At 34.6% G+C, this 23,647-nt stretch overlaps 1 protein-coding gene across 2 annotated transcripts; it reads left to right on the plus strand.

Annotated features, from left to right (window-relative positions):
* Positions 1-1,664: 1,664 nt before the first annotated feature.
* LOC128240067 (uncharacterized) lies at positions 1,665-23,616 on the plus strand. 2 transcript variants are annotated; one of them, XM_052956555.1, is made up of 13 exons: positions 1,696-1,731; positions 7,643-7,698; positions 10,225-10,282; positions 10,443-10,492; positions 12,860-14,350; positions 16,418-16,533; positions 17,664-17,722; positions 18,551-18,723; positions 19,533-19,716; positions 20,749-20,931; positions 21,229-21,427; positions 22,052-22,195; positions 22,707-23,616. In XM_052956555.1, the coding sequence occupies exons 4-13, from the start codon at positions 10,456-10,458 to the stop codon at positions 22,752-22,754; spliced, it is 2,634 nt and encodes an 877-aa protein (XP_052812515.1). In that variant the 5' UTR covers positions 1,696-1,731; positions 7,643-7,698; positions 10,225-10,282; positions 10,443-10,455; the 3' UTR covers positions 22,755-23,616. The 2 variants fall into 2 exon arrangements, with proteins under 2 accessions (XP_052812514.1, XP_052812515.1); XM_052956554.1 differs by lacking the exon at positions 7,643-7,698 and having other exon boundaries at positions 1,665-1,731.
* Positions 23,617-23,647: the final 31 nt, after the last annotated feature.

Genomic DNA, 23,647 nt, shown 5'->3' on the forward strand with positions numbered 1-23,647 from the left:
ACACGCCATTTAATAAGACGAATGTATCTGGATGACACGAACATTATAGAAGATTTCACAGAGATAGATGAACATTGCAGTGAAAGGTCCAATGTTTGCTAAAACTTTTTTTCTTTCGATTGTGTTTGAAATATTTACACCTCAACTTCCATTTCTTAAATGAACTGTCTTTCGGCAATTGCGGTTATCATCCGATGAATACATGAAAATTGTTGATCTTGTTATTGTTTTTATTGTGTCAGCAGGTCCCGTAAAGTAAAAAGCAACATTTAAGAAAGTGTTTAAATATGAAATGTTAAATTTATTGCTGCCATAAGTGTTTTAAATTTACGTTTATAAGTGATTTCAAGTGGTTGTTCTTTTTCCGCGTTATTGTGACGTCATTTGATAAACGTTTCCGGTTACAGTCGGGTCGTTTTATTTACAGAATGGGTAAAAAAGGATTACTGAAAGGTTTCCTTTAATATAATGAATTGATGTCATTATCGGGGTATAAACGCAATTGGGCTGGTCAAAGTGTGTGGGACTCCATTCGTTCCTTAAATAAATGGTTATATTAACGTTTCATCAAGTGCTACGTATTTTTATAAACATCAGCAGCCAATTATATAAACGTGGATAAGTGCTAACCAGCGGTTAAATCTAACCAATGTTGATACAATTGGCTGCAGACAGATATTGATCAAAACTAGATGAGAACTGATTTTAAATTATACAGATAATGATTTGAATTTATTTCAATATTAAACTTCCACATAACAGGGAAAACGGAATCAGAAACAGAAACCATCCGGTTTCTTTTATATTATTTTTTGCAGTAGCATTGGCTTAAACTGAAATGCTTAAATGAGTGAAATCCTTAAAGTGACACTCTTATTCAAAATCAATACGTACACATGTATAACAACATTAATTTTGAGTGATAAACCTTTAATTATTTACTAAATAATACATTTATGTAAAATATAAACTACTGATTACAAGACTGTAGCCGTGCATTTAGTAGCAGAAAGCGCAAAAATATTAAATGATTAGTGAATGCTAAAAGATTAACCGTGGTCTACAATAGTCTCATAAGATAGACATAACGTGTTTTATGCTCATTTCTTTCAAATTAAACTCGGTATCCTTCATAAGAACCGTTGTTTTCGACATGCATTCATCCTTTTAGGAATATTAAAACAATATACTAGTAGTTAATTGTGGTAAATCTTATTTGAGAGTAAAAGTGCATCTTTAAACAATAGCAGCAAATGCATTTTACATAAATACATCTGTAACAAATTCATAAGTTGATAGTTCCCCACCATTTCAGACAGGATAAATAACTTTAAACGATGTTAAACTACAGAAGCCCACGGAACCCTGAATTCAATGTACAAGAATTGATATTTTCGTTAATAAACACAATGTTATCATTCTTTCAAAATGCCAGTTTAATAGTGTTTTCCCTGTTTGTCACCCAAGATGACAAATTCCGAATCGGGTTAATTTGACAACACAAAAGTGTCGTAACCGTGATTTAAAGTAATTTATTATTGCAAATAATAACCGAAATCTGATGATAAAAGTCGACCAAGGCATATTTTGGTCACTCAGGAATGTTGAATGAATCGAACCACTGATAGCATTTTTATCGATAAGACCTCTTCAAAGATATTTAGGGAACGCCCAAAGCAGGACATAGTTAAGTGTGTGATGTTGGATTGGAATTAGTATTAAAGTGCAAAGGTATTATTAGCTAATTATTTAACTAACATACATGTTAAAGAATCAAAATTAAACTAAACACTGAAATTATAGCGCTTTCAGAAAACACCGCGCTTGACCAAACTCTGTTTTGTCACAGAGATTTAAGGATTGATCGCATTTTGTCTTGCGTAAATGTTGTATGAACGCAGTTGGACACGCGAGCAAATTCCCTGAAGAGCTCTAGAATTAATAATATAAACGCTTTAATCAAAGAAAAGCTTATTTTTGTAACGTCATCTAGTATGGGTTAAATGACATTGCGCTAATCCTATCGGAGAGCAATATTGAAATAAAAATGATGCGATAATCCTTTGCGGGTTGTACAATACTAACGTGGAGTTTTATATAATATCTTGTTATATTCTACAAAGAACAAGTCGCACGTAAATATAATTGAATAACATGCAATAATATTGAAACATATGCGTTTCACAACATGGGCTTAAGCTTGTATTTTGGATCATTTGGAGTTAACTGAAGTAATGGTCTTGCAGCCGTGAATACTAAGCTGAAGTATCGGGTTCTATTCGTAATGATATAGTTGAGATGTGTTTAGAAGCTCCGACGAGTAGAAAAACTGTTACTTTTAAAGTAAATCAAGGGTTATATTTTGTATTGAGAACCATGTAAAGTTGTCGTACATAATTGTCTCATGGCCTTGATGACTGTGTAAAATTATCACGTCAAATGAATGATCCGTTTCTGAGATTTGGTTAAAGTCCCTATTTTTCTTAACTTCAGTAGAAATCCCTCCTTTGTTCAAATAGTTGAGTAAATATCAAAATGTAAACTTCAGACTCGGTGAATGCCAATTTGAACTAAACGATGAACTTATATAACACTGAAATCTCGTCGTGATGAATTCGATAAGAAAGCTTACAACTGCAGTAGAGTGTTTTTGTTCTCAGCCAGTATTTCCTATCAGGATACAAACTGTTTCATGGCATTAGGAGGATGCAAACTTGTTTGTATCGAGTTGACAACAAATGATGATCTCTTGATACCATGTGTTAACATTTCTGACGGGATGGATCATCCTTAAGGTGCAATTGCGTCAACACGTCCGACATGTTTAAGGGATCGCCCTATAGATTTCACAGACATAAATATTGATCGTAGGTTTATGTTTTTAGTTATTTTGATACCCCGTGAGGCCATGTTACTGGTACTCTTTCAAAGTTACTTGCTTATATCTTGTATGCTAGATAAATGGTTTGAAGTTGCATATTTTTCAATCTTTCAAGGTCAAACAAGCTCCAATGTATTATAATGTTCAGTTTCGTTTTTAACACATCCTTCCTGTTTTTCAATATTTTCAAAAACAATTATTAATATTGTCATATATGTTCATTTTGGATTCAATAAAAAGCTTAAATCAAATATCAGTCAGTCGTTAAATTTGCTCAACGCCTTAACGCATCACACCAAATATCACTAGAGCTATAGTTATGCCTCGCAAGAGATTAAACCATAACAATGTAGACAGACAGACAGACAGACAGACAGAAAATTTATTCAAGTCTCACTTTTATACATTCATGGGATAAATACAGATAAAACATGCAATAATAATGTATAAAACCACTCCTCATGGAGTTATGAGAGACTATTTGCTCAATAAAAAACAATAAAATATATCAACTTTAAAACATACAATATAACTTAAAATATTCAGTAATAAAAATAAGGTGAGAATAATCATTATTGTACAAAACATGCAATAAAACATACAAACACTAAATTACTTGTTATACAGATACTGACGTCGGAGTTTCAGGATATCATGACAGGTTTTGGCACTGTGTTTAACGATAGTTTCATTTGAAAGAAGGAATGAAAGTTTTTCGTTATCCGATAATGAATTGAAATTATCATTAATATCAATAACTTTTAACAACAGTAAATGTCGTAGATTATTATATAAAGGACAATGTAATAAAACATGACATTCATCTTCTACTATGTTATGACAGTTAAAACAGGTTCTTTGTTCAACATTGAGTGATTCATAGCGGCCTGTTTCGAGTTTAAATGGCGCCACTCCACATCTAAATTTAGCTAACGCACTTCTGTTAAGGCGGGTAATAGATGGGCTCTGAACATAGTATTCTGTTTTATATGTTTGCTTAAAAGTTCTGTATAGCCGCAGTTTGTTGCCTCCATTTATCTGTCGTATGCTTGTAATTACATTTATAACATTACGCCATTGATGGTGAATTTGGTCAAGCATAGTTGTATGACACGTATCTATTAATCTAAAGTGTTCAGATCTACGAATTTTAACGTTTATATCCAAGTTATCGTCAGCTATATCTTTCACTTTATTCATTACAGTACGAGTCCAACACTTCTTATAACCAGATATTGCTTTAAATACAAAGTTATTTAGTCGATTACTGTCCATATTAGCTAATCGGACCCAATGGGAAATGACAACTTTCCATTGTTTAACAAGAGGTGGGGTCCATCCAATGTCACCATTCACAGCGGCGTTTGGTGTATATTTTCCTAATCCAAGAAAGAAGCGACTGGCTCTATGCTGGACGGCATTAATGCAGGCGTACTCCCGTGTTCCCCATATCGCAGCACCGTAGCTGATGGTTGGCCAGACTACTGTGTCGTAAAGTTTCGTAAAAACGTTAAATGGCATGCCTCACATGGCTTTAAATTTTGATATAATAAGTCCAAGGGCTCGTGTAGCTGACTGGGCAACGTATTTTGCAGTGATGTTATAATCGAGACTGTCGTTTAGTAGTAGTCCTAGGTAACGATATTTTTCTACGCATTCCAATTCATTATTACTACATTTGAACTTAAACTGTGTTTTCTGTCTAGACGGATTTCTAAAGTGCATAACCTTGCTCTTCTCAATATTAACGGTCATGTCGTTTGTGCAACACCATCGCGATAGTATGTCTAGCAAATATTGAAGATCGTTTTCATTTTCGGCAATTAACACTAAATCATCCGCATAAAATAGGTGACTTATTATCTTGCCGTTAAATAAAACACCTTTATTTGAATGCTCAAATAGTTCGCTGCAGTCATTTAAAAAAAAGTTGAACATTGTCGAGGAAACCAGACAGCCCTGTTTCAGGCCAGTGGATACGTCAAACCAATCGGTTGTATAGTTGTTCACGCGCACGGCACATTTGACCGATTTGTAAAGCGACTTCAGAGCAGTCAACATTTTGCCGTGTATTCCGAAGTTCCCTTCCAATTTAGCCCATAGTTTACTTCTATTAATCCGGTCATAGGCTTTGGAAAAGTCAACGTATGCAACAAAGGTATCCTTCTTTGTCTTTTTTTCTAGCGTCGATTATACTAGTTAAAGTTGATAACTGGTCGATCGTACTTTTGTTTTTCCGAAAACCATTTTGAGTGTCAGATACTGCATTGTTTAGTTCGCTCCATTTAGTAAGTCTATCATTTAATACAGAGCAATATACTTTGTAAATTGCCGGTGTCACTGTAATTCCACGGTAGTTAACTGGGTCACGTTTATCTGAGTCTTTCTTTTTCAAGATTGGGGTAATAAGTCCGTATGTCCATGCTTTAGGAACAGTCCCTGTGTCAAAACAGACGTTAAATAAGGCATGTAAGTAGTACACAGTCAATTTATTGTTTAACATCTCGGCTAGTATACCGTCGTGCCCGGGGGCTTTATTCTTGTTTAACGAATTCACAGATTTGTCAATCTCCAAAATATGAATTCCATCGTTCAGTGAGTGAGTGTTCAAAGTGTTTTCATGTAAGTTATTTTGTATAACTACAGGTTCGTTATTAATATTTGGTACATTGTATAGCTTTTCAAAAGAGTTCTTCCATTTGTTTAAGACGTCTTGAGGTAATGTTGATACCGAACCGTCCGCTAGCAAGACTTCAATCGGAATAGATTTATTTCGCTCGGACCCGATACCAATCTTCCCTATGTCTTTCCAAAAATCGCTCTTATTTGTGTTTTCACAAGCTTTTAATAATTTACTTTGTTCATCATGCCAGTGTGCCCTTTTTCTTCGTTTAACATTTTTGTCAAATAGTTTTCTTTTGTTCATAAATATTGTTTTTAATAAGTTTTTCTGAGATCTGATCTTACAGTTGAGCCATAATTTTTCGCTTACGCAAACACCCTTCCACTCAACGCTCAAATCCTCGTTCCACCAAGGTTTGTTAACTCGCTTATTTTTCATGTTGTTTACATTGAGATTTATCTCCCTTGGGTTTAAGTGCGTCTTCATCTGCGAGTTAAGTATATCCAGAAATTCAGTATAAGAATTGTCAATATGTTCTTGTCTATCTATGTCGGCCTCTAGCAGGTTTATCTTTTCCTTAAGAAGTTCATACATATCATGATTGTTCATAAAAACTTCTGGAATATTCTGTCGATCGTGTATTATCTTGCTTTTGTTTAACTTGCCATTAACAACACTTGTGTTAATACTATCAACATTCTTAAAATTTGTCATAGACAAAGTCCACTGTAACACTGAATGGTCGGGAATTGTAATTCGGTCTAGTGTGTTTATACCGGTGCTTTTTTGTAAAAGATATATTGCTCTTATTACGTTAAAATGTTCATAACGGTTTAACTGTTCGTATGGGACTAGGCAATAGTCGACAACTGCGCAACCCTTTGTTGAGATGCTTGTATAATCATTTTAATACAATTTCTGCCGTTTAAAATACATAAATTAGCACTAAGAAGAAAGTCCAGGAAAGCATCGCAATATGGCGATATGTGATAGTCAATTATATCTCTTTCCGGTATGCAGTCAACTCCAGCGATGTAATCGTCATTGTTTCCGACACGAATGTTAAAGTCTCCGACGATCGAAACTAATGAGTCCCTTTGATACTCGTATACTTGTGAAAGAAGTGTTTCTAAGAATTCGTTTATTTGAATGTTGCGTGTTGAGTTTGCCGGTGGTAAGTAACACACACCGATTCGAAGTCGTTCTTTAGTTATTTTATTTGTTACTGATATCCATAAAATTCCTTCATGTTCATCATTTAACTTGTTCACAGTAAATGTATTTAAAAATGTATTCCGAATAAGAACACCGATGCCTCCACTTCCTTTTGGTGCCCTTCTGTGTAAGTTAGTTCGATTATGTCCAATCCATGTATATCCTTCGACGTTTAAAATTGCATCGTTCTTTAAATGTGTTTCTGCTATACATACAATATCAAGATTTAATTGATCAATACAATTTTTGCGTATTTGATAATTTTCCGACATTTCATTCCGACTGAAACCGTTTGTGTTCCAAAACCCGCATGAAACCTAGTATTGACGGTAATTATTTCTGTGACGACCTTGGTAACCTTGGTTACCGTGGGTGTAATTTCTTCGGTCCTCACCGTCATGATATCCCTGGTGGCGGCGGCTTGTATCACGTGCATGGTCGCGATGGCGCGTCTCGTGTCGGTCACGTGACGACTGATGCTCATGGCGATACGAAGTACGGTCGGTATCATGACGTCTTGTGAAGGTTTCATCTCGGCGTCTGTGATCTGACCTGCCAGATCTCGTGCGTACCTGGTGAGGGGACGTCTTTCGGCGGTGCCGCACTTCTTGCCACTCGTGAGCGCCACGCGATTCCTCATTGTGTGTTCTCTGCACTAGTCGGTTGCCTTTAACATAGAGTTTATCGTTACCAATAACTTTGGCAATAGTCTTCAGGTTTGCAATAGAGTTTCTTTCTTCCGGAGTTAAGTCATGTTCTATATAAATGTTTTTGTATGTAGCGTTTTGTTTGAGAGTTGCCTTACACTTCATAATTTCATATTTGTCCTCTTTTGTGTTGCACGAGACCACAACGATTCCGCATTCGGAGGATTGATTTGCACGCTTTCTCTCGGCATCTTTTATTTTAATATCTAATTTCAGGCCGTCTTTGATGAACGTATTTACGCTGTTGACGATATTTTCATCCCTACGTTCCGGTAAGTTCTTTAAAACCAATCCAGTAGTTTTCTTTTGATCACTTTTTTGGGGACAGCGTTATTTACTGATAGAGATTTCATGTCACTTTTTAATTGGTTCAGTTCCTCCTTGAATTCCTTTCTAAGTTTGTTTACAACAGGAGACATGGCATTCTGGACGTGTGTCTTAATCGTTAACTCGAGATTAGTTTCAAGCTTCAATATTCTAGATGATAAACTGTCAAGACTTACTTTCATCTGCTCGGCAAGATTGTTTATTGCTGACACCACTGATACGTTTTCATCAGCGTTGTGAATATTAATGCCAGGGGGTTCCGGGGACGGTGGTTCTGGTTCGGACCGCCGCCGCTTCTTTGAAGATTTTGGTTTGGTTGGTTGCGCTTGATGTGCGCTACTGGCGTTCACTGTTGATTTTTGTTTGCTCTTTGGTGCACGTGGTGTTCTACCTTTTTTCTGGGTATTAGATACGACTGGCCCAGAGATAATGGATTGGGATTGGGATTGGGGTTCTTTCTCTGTCGATTGTGTGTTGTGGGTTTCCATGGATACCAAACCGGAAGCGCCCGTTCCGGATATAGATGCCTTGGTACCCGGTAAACTGGTTCCAGAATTGTTTGCTCCCGATATACATAACTCCGTTGGGCCCGTTTGGGTCCCAATATTCGGCGCCTGTGTCAAGTCGAGATCCCCTGTGGCTGGTGGTATGGTCATATCATCGTCAAACAAAAGTTGCGTTGCTGGGATTAACGGTTCGCTATACTCGCTATTGTCCGCCATAATTGAACACCACACTGATTGAAAACTGCTGAATGTAATCCGCACTCTTTCTGCGGTGAACACTTGTCAGATTAATATCCAACAAGAAAAAAAATGAGTTTTCTGCTATTTACAGATAAGTTCCAACGAAATTTTATATAAAAATATCACAATGCTATTCCGTGAATCGAGATCAATAAATCCATATAAATTTTATTATGTAAATCCAGATATTCACTTTGGAAAATGCCAAAAAGTATCCGTGATCAGAAACACGTCTTATCACACCTTTTCACAAAACTCTACATCCATGTATGATGGCCTTCGCCTAACCGGATCTCATTTGGTAATACATTTTGACATTGATGTACATTCATGTACATGGTATTTTAAGTATCGTTTCGATAGACCTAGGAAACGAACTGAACGTCTATAAGCTAACTTAAAAAATGAATTAATTAAAAAGTACATTAATAGTCAATCGTTGTTGTCGAGAGGGGTCGATTAACCTAACAAAGATCGATTGTTTTTAACTAGTTACTCTAGCCAAATTGCGCAAGTATTAGATGATGTTACGTGATAAACAAGTTAACAGTTTTATACACTTACAGAATGATTTGCAGATCTGAGTTTATTTTGTTACAAAAAAGGGACATGAATATTGATAAACTATTGTTTCTAACTTCGGTTCAACTACCTTAAAATATATAAGCCCATCGACTGCACCACTCAGATCGCCTCTGAAAAGGTAAAGGCAAACGTAATTATATTTCTTTGTTTACGTAGCATAGATGAACTCGTTATATTAGTCCTCAAGAGGTTTTATAGCGACAAATATATAAAGTTGAAAAAAGAAATCCATTTTTATTTGTGATTAAGAACGGTTTGATATTACTCGTTATACAGTTTTATTCCACGTAGCTTGAATAGTTGGTCGAACCATGGTCAAAGTCTGATCGCTGTTACATAAGAAAACAAATCCAATATTGGGCTTGTTTCACAACACAAAAGTGTCGTTACCGTGATTTAAAGTGTTTATTAAAGCAAATAATAACCGAAATATGTTTATTAAAGTCGACCAAGGCATATCTTGGTCACCAAGGTATGAAGAATGAATCGAACTTCAGATAGCTGTTTTATCAATAGGACCTATTCAAAGATTTTAGGGAACGCCCTGTAGTTTTTTTAAAAATATATATGAACTGTGTTTTATTGATAATATTTGCAATTAATTTAAATACAATGCTTATGATTAAAAGAAGAAAAGTTGTTATAACTTGTAACAATTTGGGATTGATCAAAAATTGTATACACTCATAACCAGCATTTATTGGAATAATAATTACAAATGGATCTTTTAATATTGAATAAACGCTATCCACGTGAACTTTAATAAGGGAAAAGTGATGAGCTTTTAACCTACGATTTTATATGGATAATAGTTGTTGTTTCAACGTATGTTCACGAAATAGATAATGCTTACGCTAACATAGATTAATAAAGACAACAGAAAAATGAAACGGTAATGGGCTGTAAAAAGGCAAACTCACAAACTACTGTCTGTGATATATACATAAAATATACATACAAGTAGGCATATCTGTTAGGCATAACTGATTCAACTATAGCGTAGCGATAATATATATATATATATATATATATATATATATATTGATTAATCGTAGGAATTATTGCGTTGGAACATGTGCTACAAGTGTATAAAGTGCACATATTCGTATTTAAGAGCTCTTCTTTATTGTATAATTTTAGCTTAATACCGATGTCATTTGGTAGCACACGGGATATCAATCAAGAACAGACAAAAGAGGTATTTGCATACTTATTTTTTTTAGAAAACATTACAAAACTATTTTATTCAATAAATTCATAATTTGGTAATTCTAGATATTTATGTCAAGTGCTACATATATGATATCTGACATATTTACCATATGTTTATATCTTAATGATTTTTTTTATTTCTTCAGGAAACAGAAGAAAATGGCACTGATTAAACGCTTGCCAACATTTTTCAAAGGTAAGGTAGTAACAACATTTTAGATCTTAAGGTTTTACATGTAATAATGAAATGGAATATTTTCCGGACTAAATGATTAAACCAGAATTCGTGTTGTAGTTCAATTGTGTGAGACATGAGCGTAAACAATAACAAGCTTTAAGCTTAACCAAAATAACTTAAGAATGATGAAAAAATAATCTTCCCATTCATGTTATAATTCGAATATGTGATACGACTTCAAATAAAATCGCTCATTTAAACAGATATTGGTCTCTCATTAATACCCAAGCTGGTCATTAGTATACTTGATCAGCATACGAAACATTAAGAATAAAAGTGTACAGCACAATAAAGCATATTGTGTTGCACCTAATATGCCATATCTGTTCTGAAAATAAAGAAGAAAATGAGCTCTTACCTTAATTCAGCGCTTGGAAATTATTGGTTTATGATGTATGTATTTCACAATGCTTTAAGGTCTTAGTCTACAACAAAATAATTTTACCGTTAACAGGTTACAAAGTATACTTTCCAAATCGTTTATTATTGGTTGAAATGAAATAAACTTTGAAACCAATACTTTGGTTAGAAACATTTTACTCGGTCTATCCAAATTTTGAAATTAAAATGTTAGTGATCGCCTGACTTCTTGATTTTTTGTTGTCCGTTTGTTGATAAGATGTTCCAAAATATGTTTTATTCAAAGGCTTGCTGTTTCGAACATTTGTTTTAATTAAGTTTAAGTGTTACAACAAGACAACAAACTCACACGTATTGTAATTTCGCCAAATTAATAATTTGTCTTAATTTTTATCAGTAAGTTGGCGTTTTGCCAGTGTATCTGTAACTAGTCTTAAATGTTGCATTCGAAAATATTTAGTACTATCATTACACCTTGGTAAAACAGAAACTATAGTGTTTATGAACAAATTTCATTCCATGTAGTCAAGGGATTAGGCTAAATGCTTTTGTGCAATCATTGATAAGAGTTTATATTTTGATGTTATGGCTATTTTTGTTATCAAAAAGCCAATGCAAGATTAGAGTTTCTGTATAGAAAACATGAGTTCCTTACTTCCTAATTGAGTGGCATTTCGACAATGCCTCAAATGTTTAGTTTTGTCATGTAATTCAATATTTGAGAAACAAACATGTTACATGTTACCCAATATAAACTAATTATATTTGTTTTAAATTTAGATTCTGGAACCCATATTGGAAAATACTTTTTCATTTATCTTAATTGATTAAACATGGCAGGTACAGATGTTTTATTTTTCTTTGTCATGATATTTAGGTATTTTCAAAATGAGCGCCTTCCTACGTGATTAATCCCTGCGAGTTTAGTTAAAGCACAAGGTGAAGAGCGAACACATAGTTGTAGTGGTAGTCTCAACCCAATTATTATCTTTAACATATTCCATTATATATACAGAGATACATGCGAGTTATACAATACTGACCCAATGTGGTAACCCCTGACAGTATAACTGTCAAAAGTATATAAGCAAGCAATGTATTATTATAATGTTATTCATTAGGTGATTTCATATTGGCCTAGTTATTCGTCCGAGGTTAGCTGTATTTGCCTGAGCCCGAAAGGGCAATAGCAAATACAGCTGACCGAGGACAAATAATTTGGCCAATATGAAATCACACAATTAATAAGAATTTACTTAATAAACTATAACCATTTGGTTTAAAAACATTATTATAACTTACCTTTACTTCACATTAAAGCCGTATTTATCCCAAACTCATTCATGGTGTCTGCTTTTCTAGACTTGCCTTTGCTGAATTTGACATACATCCTTAAAGTGACATTGCACATAATTATGAATAAAGCACTGTACATTGTAAGGAAGCATGTCTTTTCGTCTTAATTTCCTAAATCGTTTGCCAAAACGTATAATGTTTCAGTAATTTGTAAAACATGTTCTGTGATAACATTGTATCAGGTTTTATAAGATTTTAGTTCACTGCGACTTTACGCCTTCAGCATAATGGCACAGTATTGTTTGTCTTGATTATGTCATTTGCCTTCGCAATTATATAAAATATTGGTTTATGATTGCTTTTTTAATATTTTTTTTCTTTGAAACTGTAATATTTTTATTTGTGAACTATTTCTTTCCCCAAGGACCACAATGGAAATATGGGATTCATAATTCCTTTTTGTGTGATATTTTTTGCGTATAATGAAGTTGACATGCACTTAAACTTGTTGATATACTCGTATATAAGGTGTCCATATTATAGACAATGTATATACATCTATCTATTCGGGTTTGTTTAACTACAATACAGATTTGAAATATCCGTAATACTGATATATATGTAACATACATATGCTCTAACTATCACTCTGTTTGTTCTGTTGTTCAGCCTCCTCGGCATGCATCGTCATAATTTTGGCTGGCATGAGTGAATTAGTGGCAGCTTCTTCAAGTTCAGCACTTCCACAAGCAAACCAATCAAGTACTAAACCAAACACAACAAAAAATGTGACAACCTACAGCAATCCTTCTTTATCAATGTTTACATCAACCGCGGCCTCTTCTGATTCAACAACAGTCACGTCTATGTCAAACTCTAATGCGGAGTCTCCTGATCTAACAACAGTCACGTCTACGTCGAACGTTAACGTGGCCTCATCTGATTCAACAACAGTCACGTCTACATCAAACTCTAACGCGGCGTCCCCTGATTCAACAACAGTCACGTCTACGTCGAACGTGAACACGGCCTCTTCTGATCCAATAACAGTCCCGTCTCCGTTAAATGAAAGCTCGGTCTCTACTGATTCAATAACAGTCACGTCAATGTCGAACGTGAACACGGCCTCTTCTGATCCAATAACAGTCACGTCTCCGTCAAATGAAAGCTCGGTCTCTACTGATTCAACAACAGTCACGTCTATGTCAAACTCTAACGCGGAGTCTCCTGATCTAACAACAGTCACGTCTACGTCGAACGTTAACGTGGCCTCTTCTGATTCAACAACAGTCCCGTCTACGTCGAACGTGAACACGGCCTCTTCTGATTCAACAACAGTCACGTCTCCGTCAAATGAAAGCTCGGTCTTTACTGATTCAACAACAGTCACGTCAATGTCGAACGTGAATGCGGCCTCTTCTGATTCAACAACAGTCACGTCTACGTCAAACGAAAGCTCGGTCTCTACTGATTCAACAACAGTCACGTCAATGTCGAACGTGAATGCGGCCTCTTCTGATTCAACAACAGTCACGTCTACGTCAACCGAAAGCTTGGTCTCTACTGATTCAACAACAGTCACTTTTACCTCAAATTTAAACACAGCATCTTCTGATTCAACAACTGTCACGTCTACGTCAAACAAAAACGCGGTCTCTTCTGATGTAACAACAGTCACGCCTACGTCTGACTCAAACGCGTCCTCGTATGATTTAACAACAGCCACGTCTGAATCTAGCTCAAACGTGGCCTCGACTGATTTTTCAGGAGCCCCGTCTACGTCTTACCCAAACGCGGTCGCTTCTCATTTAACAACAGTCGGGTCTACGACTAGCCAAAACACGGCCTCATCTGGTTTGAATACAGTAACGTCTACATCTAACCCAACCACGGCCTCCTCTAGTTTAACAACAGGCATGTCTACGTCTGTCTCAAACGTGTCTTCGTTTGATTTAACAACATTCAAATCTACTCGTGGCTTAAACTCGGCCTCTTCTGACTTGTCACGAAGCTCAAACGCAGCTTCTTCTGAAATAACAACAGTCACGTCTATGTCTAGCTCAACAAAGGACAAGCCTACACCAACAAACAAACCAGCTATACGAGTTACGACGAAATCTTCCAAGCCTGACGTATACTTGAAGATAAACATCAACTTAGGTATGTACCCCTATCTAAAAACATCAATTAAGGTTTAAATAAATATGCCGTAGTTACTATTCTGTTTTAGAAGTAGAATTACTGAAATGCAATGACCGTCAAGGCAACACCACAACATCTGTTGTTTTGTAAATACCGTGGTTGAAACGGTAACCATATGACTGAAACTTAGTTTGAAATACTCCTAGATAGGTATGTGCACATTTGTTGTGCCCGCTTGGTTTTTTCTGGAATGCTTTAATAGTTTCTGCAAACATATATATCCAAATATAATTTAAATGTTTGTTTACAAATTATTAGTTATGTATTTGCTAAAGTTATTCGTCATGGAATTTTAATGGTTTTTTTCTGAATACATTTATTTTGATAGGTTCACAGTACTTAATGATACTGGGACTGGAACTTTAAACATATAGGATATTTGAGGTTGACTTGAGATGAATAGTATTATTATTTGTACGCTAAAGCAATTGAATTATTTTGAAGTTCTAATTTGATTTTGGAAATATGTCAAAAATATTTTTCAATTATTTGGAAACATTTCAAACTTATTAATGCATCTGTAATACGGGCCCTGTTGTTATTCAAATAATTGTTTTGCTAATTATCTAGTATACAACCATGTGATTTTAAATATCATTTTTGATAATAAATACCATTGACTTTTTATAATTACTTGCAATTTCTTTTCTCATATATGCCACTGGGCTAGTATTCATAACACATCTCAAGTCTATATGCTTGGTTAAGTATTTCACTGGTCATATAATATGATATCTTAATAATATGTTTATGTGTATACTACTTTTTATCATTAAAGGGACTGTACACCAGATTGGCACCAAAAATGATTTTTCTGTAACGAATCTCAGGACAATTATTCAATAGAATGTGTTACGCTTTGATATCATAATTGTAAAAAAAGTACCAAAATGTAAATAAAATGTGTGGGAGATCGGGTTCGAAACCCGTGTCGCCAAAATTGCAGACCAGCGTCGTATCCACCGAGCTACGACGGCTTACTCTTATAGGGTGACATAATTAAACTATACAGCTAATTCGGTAATATCACGTGATAACACCGACTACCCAATCACGCATAAGAAATGAATTCTACTAGGTAGACATACCAAGTAATCTTTTTTAATGGAAAAATAAGAAATAACTGCTAAACTTAAATAAATTGTAAACTATGTGGTACTTCAGTTAGTAAGTTTCAATGCATTATACACATTAATACCAAGCTTATGACAGTTTTCGAAAAAAAAATCTTGCAAATTGATCATCTGGTGCACAGTTGCTTTAATTCTATGTAATACACACAATATAATGTTAAAAAAACCCCTGTTTTACCTAATTTGACCATGAACATTTAATGAAATCGACTTAAGTTAAGAAATGAATATAAACTCATTTATTATTATCACACCCCTTATAAACTGGAAGAGTTTCCCCTTATTTATCCAAAGCTTGTGCCATATAGTTATCTGATCGTCCATCCGCCCTCACGGTTTCCGATTAATATCTGACGAATGCTGAAGCTCAGGGTTTTTTGTAGGCAAGTTGGTCCAATCGCTTTTTGAAATACTTTATGGCCAATAGACTTTCAATCTTGTCGACAGGTTGGTCATGACCAGCACATGAATCCTATTGCTTTTGAAGTCAGTGGGTCAAAGTTAAGATCACTGTGACCATAATTTTAAAATACGCAGTTTCCTATCAATAATTTAAAATCGCCAAGGCCTTTAGTGCTTTGAACTTGGTAGTGGTCCCTCAGACACGAACAGCATCCTAACTGTTTTGACGTCTGATGGTATGATGTTAAGATCGTTCAGAGCTTGAGCTAAAATCAGATTTCGTTCAATAACTGAAGAATGCTTGTATCAAGGTACATCAAACATACCGATGAACTGCATCTGTTTCTTTTTAATCAATGATGAAAAACATTCGCGGAATCTTTGATGCTTTGCATCAAAATTGGTCTTATTTTGTCATTAACATAAGCAGTCGGAAGATGCAGTTGTTATGGTTCTTTACATGAAATAATTTTCAAGATTGATATTCCAGATGCAGTACAACAGTCGATATCGTTATCCGTGAAGATAAATTTAAACTTCTCGACAGACCTTGCAATCAAGACAAGTGCATTGTATAAAGATTACGAGAGCAATTTCAACAAAACGGTAACTTGAAATATTCAAATAAAACACGTATTTCTGAGGACATCCAAGAATCTTAATATCATAAAACCCTACCACCACTACCACCATAACAAACACAACCACCACCACCATCACCGCCTCCACCTACACCAACACAATTACCACAACCACCACCACCATCACCGCCATAACCACAATCACAACCACCACCATCACCACAACCAACAACAACAACACAACCATCACAACCACCACCACCATCACCGCCACCACCACAACCACTATCACCATCACCATCACCACAACCAACAACAACAACACAACCATCACAACCACCACCACAACCATCACCATCAACACCACCACAACCACTGCTACCACAATCACCACCACCTTCACCGCAACCACCACCACCACTTCTACTACCACAACCGTTACCACTACCACTTCCACTACTAGTACTACTACTACTACTATTACTACTATTACTTATACTTCTACTACTACTACTACTACTACTACTACTACTACTACTACTACTACTACTACTACTACTACTTCTACTACTACTACTACTACTACTACTACTACTACTACTACTACTGCTACTTCCACTACTACTACTACTACTACTAATACTACTACCACTACTACTACTACTACTACTACTACTACTACTACTACCTACTACTACTACTACTACTACTACTACTACTACTACTACTACTACTACTACTACTACTACTACTACTACTACTACTACTACTACTACTACTACTACTACTACTACTTGTTACCTGCTACTGTTACTGCTACTACTACTACTACTACTACTACTACTACTACTACTACTACTACTACTACTACTACTACTACTACTACTACTACTACTACTACTACTACTACTACTACTACTACTACTACTACTACTACTACTACTACTTCTACTACTACTACAACTACTACTACTACTACTTCTACCACTACTACTACAACCACCACTACAACCACAAACCACTTCAAACCAATCTTTACATAAATGAACTTTTATACGTATAGTCTATATAAAATTGATTCAGTTAGAAATCGAAAATTATAGCATATTATGTTTCTGTGTTGTATAATATTAAATAATTGTGTTTCTTTTCCAGCTTTGGGAGAAGTTCAATCATATCGACGGCTTTAAAGGCATTGTGATACTCGGATTTGAGTAAGTGTTACTTTTAAAACACATACATTTTCATAAGGAGGGTACCGAAATTTCAGTCTTGTATATACACATATATATAAAGTCCTAAAAATAGTTATATTCATAAAAAAATAACATAGATATTACAATCGTAATTGAATACATGAAAATGCTTAGTGGGGAATAGATAATTAAATTCATGTGGTACAGCTAAAATTTCGACGTTAAGTTTATAAGAGGTGTGATAATAAAACAGAGTATTCATTTCTTAACTTAAGTCGATTTCATTAAATGTTCATGGATAAATTAAGAAAGAAATACTAGGTTTTTAACATAGAATTTTATGCACGAAATAAAATTAATGACGAAAACTATTTTACATATTAGGATATCATATCAGTTGACCAGTGAGATACTGAACCTAGCAAAAAAAATAAGATGTGTTATGGTTACCAGCCCAGTGGCATATATGAGAAATAAAAGACATTCTAAGTAATAATAACAATATGGTATGTGTTATCAAAAATGAGCATTTATGATATTTGAAATAAAACTCACATGATTGTTTACTTGATAATGAGCAAAAATACATAAGAGTTCATATACATCAGCTAGAATACAATGTAAACATTTCAAATCCTTATCGGTGTAGAGATCCAATAAAAACGGCATTATCATGATTATCGGTTTGATTGAAACTGTAGGTTATAATTTAAACACTGTCAATATATGAACGATATTGACTTTTTGGACGATTTGCTAACAAATCAATTCGTAACAATGATATGTTCCCTTGTGTCGTCTGCAGCAATAATTGTATGCATTTTATATGTTTTTATTAATTTTCAGAGAAGGATCCATAAGATGCAAATACAGGCTCCTTTTAAGGGGAAACACATCTATCGAGCAAGTAAAGGATGACATTATCAACACAACAAAAGTTATAAAAATTACAGTACAAAACTATACATATGGAGCAGATCCAGAAGAAAATGACGCAAATATTGCGAGCATTTTCCAAGGTATGCAGGAATGGCAACAATTATATTCTTTGTGGTAGAGAATAATATGTAGCAGAGTGATAAACTGGCGTTTTAAGGTATATGATCCACAATTGAACTAGTCGTTTTATCGAGCCTTTGACGATGATGTTAAATTTTGATGCGTGGTGCCCTGTACTTGTTTTGTTAAAGTTGAACTGGTATTGCTTACTGATAAAAACAATATAATATAAATGACAAATCTACATGTTTATTTCAGATCGCAGTATTCATATTCATATTTGATCTTTAATTGAAATCGGACGTGGAATTATCAATTTTGCAATCTTTCAAGGCACACAATACGTGTATGTTATTCAACAGTTTTGATACAGCTCATACATACTTGCTCTACTTATACAACATTTTAAGGTTATAGTAAAATGATATTGTGCCACAAGGCATCCAAATTAACATATTTAATGTTGTCTCAGTCCTGCATACTTAATCAGCTTTTGGTGAAGGCATGGTTAAAGGTTATCAGTATGTACTTACGAAAATAATTAGGCTCGGAGTGTCCAACACCCTCGGCTTACTTATTTGTAATATTATGTTATTATAATGCATATTATGAACACTTCGAACACCTTAGTTTACGGGATCATAATAAGTCTACATACCAAGCTCTCTATGGAAATCGATTCACCTGGATTGATTCAATAACGGCTGTACTACTTATTTAACAAAATAAATGTACGGCATATTTGAAGAAACTACCATTCGAGTTAACAAAAAAATATTTTGAACACAAGGCATAATACTTTTTCATTTACAGTCATTTACATTTTCAGTAATTGATCTCCAAAATAGTGGTTCGTGTGAGAATATTGACTATAACTGTCCACTAGAGTCCGAGTGTTCGAAAGATAAAGATAATCTTGTTTGTGTCCACTTTTGTGACGCATCTGGCAAACGGGATTGTCAAAACGAGGGTGAATGCTACTACGACCAACGTTTTAATGACACAGCATGCAGGTAAATGATTATGACAATAGTTCAATAAAAATAATACAGGGACAAGCTCAGAAGTCAAACATTTAAAACCATTTTTATAGGCACAAGTCAATGGCCAAAATGACACTGAACTTGTTACACAGTAAAGCGACAAGTATTTTATTGTTTTATAAGATTCGCGAGGTTTAGGTCTTGTTGCTCAGTGATGATACACATATTTATCATTTCATCTTTTCGAAAGAAAAATATACTAGCGTTTTATGCTAAATATCGGTGCAAGATTCGAGCTGAATACTCCTAACCACAGCAGTCATACACGCACAATGAACTAAAATTCTATATTACAAATCGATTCATGTTCTTTTTCCTTGTGACGTCCATTAAATAATTTTCAACCTGATATACTGATCGCTACATGTTACTACTGAAAAGAAAGTAAAGGAGACATAAATTTAGATATATACATGGCGTTTAAACCGCATGCAAGTGACAACTGCGTCAGCGTTATAGTGTTATATGTATACAAAGCGCTAATAATGAAAATGGCATTTTATATACTATTGATATATTTCAAAAACGTAATGGTCTATTAAAAGAATTGCGTCATCATTACACCCAAGTTGTATACGCATGCATTCTTTATGATTTGTGTTGTTTGTGGTTGTTTGTTTTGTTGTTCTGTGTTTCTGGCTTTGGCCTTGTGCCATTGAACGGGGTTTATATTTAAGCGTTCGACTACTGGCCTTGTTTCTGTAGTATATCAAATAAATATTATACTAAACTTCGCAATAGCTACATGTGCACACATGAATCTTATAGGCAAATTTAAAACGTTTTAATATAAGCCAACGCTCAAAAGATCAAATGATATGACAACATTCAAAACCACTACTATTATACATTAAATGGTGTTGATAACACATATTGTCTGCATTATCATTTCGACTCTTTTTTGCTCAAAATGTAGAATTTTGGAGTTGTGTCTTATAAGTTATTATTTTATATTTAGCCTTTTGGTGATCAAATGTGCACATTGTTTATTATTCTTTTTAGATGCAAGGACATAGATAACCACTTTTACAGTGGTTCATTATGTGAAATAGAGCAGGAGAAGCTTGCCCTTCCCGCCAAATACATTGCAGCAATAGCCGCGTCATGTGGGGCTGTTGTCATCATAGTGGCAATAGTGATTATTGTTTGCATTGTCAAGAGGACTAAGAAAAAAAGAAATGACAGGTGATTGAAATGTGGCAATTATCATATTCATATACATATTTTTCTGACTAAAATTGTAATATTTCTCTTTTTATATTTAATAGAACGATCAACTGGTATATGTATCTTTTACATTTAATTTATTATGGATTAGTTTGAACCATATTATCATTATAAAATGTTATATTATACCTTTAAAATTTAACTGAGCTATGTGAAAAAATATCGTGTCAATATTGTAAAGATTTCAAAATGCAAATGGGAGGACATTTTCTTTTACTGTATTAAAGTTTACAACAAAAATGAATGCATTTTCAGGCCTTACACAATCGGAATGACCGACTTTCGAACTCGCCCATCCAAGAAGGAAGACTATACCTACTTAGACAACAGAGAGTTGTCCTCAAACCCTTACCACTTTGCAACAAACTACGGGTACGAGAGAGAGGATTTACCGGAGACCCGGATGGTTGAGGGAAGGGAGCATAAGGTTACGAAGGATGAGAAAGGACAGGAGGTATGCATCTTTATTTTGGTGAACTTCTGCAAAGATCCGCATCTGTGTTTTGGCACCTTCTTTAAAGATCTGCATCTCTGTTTTTCGCCAAACTTCTATCAAGATCCACGTCTGTGTCTTAGTAAAATTCTGCGAAGATTTGTATATGTGTTTGGCAAAGTTCTTTAAAGATCAATATCTGTGTTTAGGAAAACGTCTTTTAAATTCCGTATCTGTGATTTGGGTAACTTATTTAATGATCCATATCTATGTTTTGTTACTCGTATATACAATAAAAGAGGATTAAACTAAAACGAGGACTTCTCTGAAATAAACCTCATTTTATTTGGTGCATTTTAAAAAGGAATTTGTGTCCAACATAGACAAAACATGAAGTTTGGTTCTAGATGGAATTTTTCAAATAAAGGTTGTCAAAAGCCTGTAAATAATATATACATTTGTATATCTAAATCGATGTCACTAATAAATGAGTTTAAAAACCTGTCGGTTGTCCGGCATGTTGCCATTTTGCCCATAGTGGCCACTTTCGGAAATTATTCCGAACAAAAGAGTACTTTTATTGACCTTGTTGACCGCCCTTAACCTTATATACGACTAATACAACTTTTGTATTGTGTTTTGCAGCTATACATCTACCAGCCTAGTGGTCAGCCAGATAGGCCCAACGGTCACCAAAGGTCGCACTCTTGGTATTCCTCTGCATCATCCGTTGACCTTCACAGGGGTAAGAATGGATCAACGTACGATTACATTGATACAAGCATAAAGGTGAGAAAAAGAAGTTATATTTGCTTTGGTTCTTTGAGATCACTGCTTTGATACATAAATCCGTCTCCATATTTCGGATGTATATTGTGCTTTCGAAGACTGTTTAAAATGATTGGTGTTTAAAATAGCAGCTATTTATGCAATCGATTTAGATGTTTAATGTAACTCAAGCAGGGCATTTCATCATTTATGGCGATATATACAACACATTGCTGTGGTTTGAATTAGTAATATTGGCACAAAATAGGGCTTGTTAAGGGTTTTTTTCAGGTTTTTTTTGAGAAACCTTACTTTACGGGTAAATGTTTTATACAACAGTTATTGAAATTATCAAAACAACACTATTACAAGTCTCTAGCAGACCAAACTTGACAAAAGAATTTTGGCCACGTTAGACTAATTGGAATTAATTGATTATTGGCACTGTTGCAGTGTAATACCATTTGCTTCGTCTACCTTAGCATGGACATTTTGTGCGGACATTAACTAATTACCGTTTCGTCTTTTTCAGTTCGAAATTCAACGACCAAACATTCGTCAAAATAACTTCAAGATTTAAACCTTGAGAACATGGTGAAACTCAAAAGTGTTGCATTGGGCATGTTCCCGTACTTTTCATTGTTTCTTTTACCAGCATATTTTTAGAAACATTTACCAGAGTTCATGGATAATGAGTAATCATCATGTATCGCAATGCAAAAGAATGTATATTATTCATTTTTAAAACGAACTAAAACTAGAACGTGTTGAAACGTGTGTGCGTATGCGTGTGTGTGTTAATTGCATTTGAAAACACCAATGACCTAAAACTAACTCCTAATCCTTTTTCTTTTACAAATGTATTTACAATTTTAGATCTTCAAACAGTTTGGATGTTCACAGTGACAAAACCATACAACAATAATATACCATTAGTTTAGAAAAATAAATAGTTTGCGCTGAAAAACATTTTCTAGACCACTATTCTGAAATCAGAGTCAGCTTTAACACATGTACGGGTGGTGTCTTATTTTCGCACACAAGATACCTTTCGCAAGGTACAGTTTGTGTAACCTATGTTACTTCCATATACACCTGCATATATTTATTTCATACTAAATACAAAAAGAGAGTACCAAAATTTACATGTAAATAATGAGTGTTACTCAAATGTATAAATACCCACAACAAACATGATTTCCTTGTTAATAAACCCTATAATTAATTTGTTAATTATTGATATAATGGATGAAAGTTCTATATGCAAGTCCAATCACAAATGCATTACCTTATACTACAAATAACGACTCTCATGTTAAGAGGCACCAGGTTAAGACACACCATATCCAACGAAAAACAAACTGCGTTACAAATCAACACATAGAGACTACACATGCATCAACATATCTTTATTAAACATGATGGTATTACTGCCTTTGAGATGTCATTATACATGATAATGTGCCTGTAACA

Source organism: Mya arenaria, chromosome 7 (genome assembly GCF_026914265.1).
Source record: "Mya arenaria isolate MELC-2E11 chromosome 7, ASM2691426v1".
In the NCBI taxonomy this organism is placed as follows: Eukaryota; Metazoa; Mollusca; class Bivalvia; order Myida; family Myidae; genus Mya; species Mya arenaria.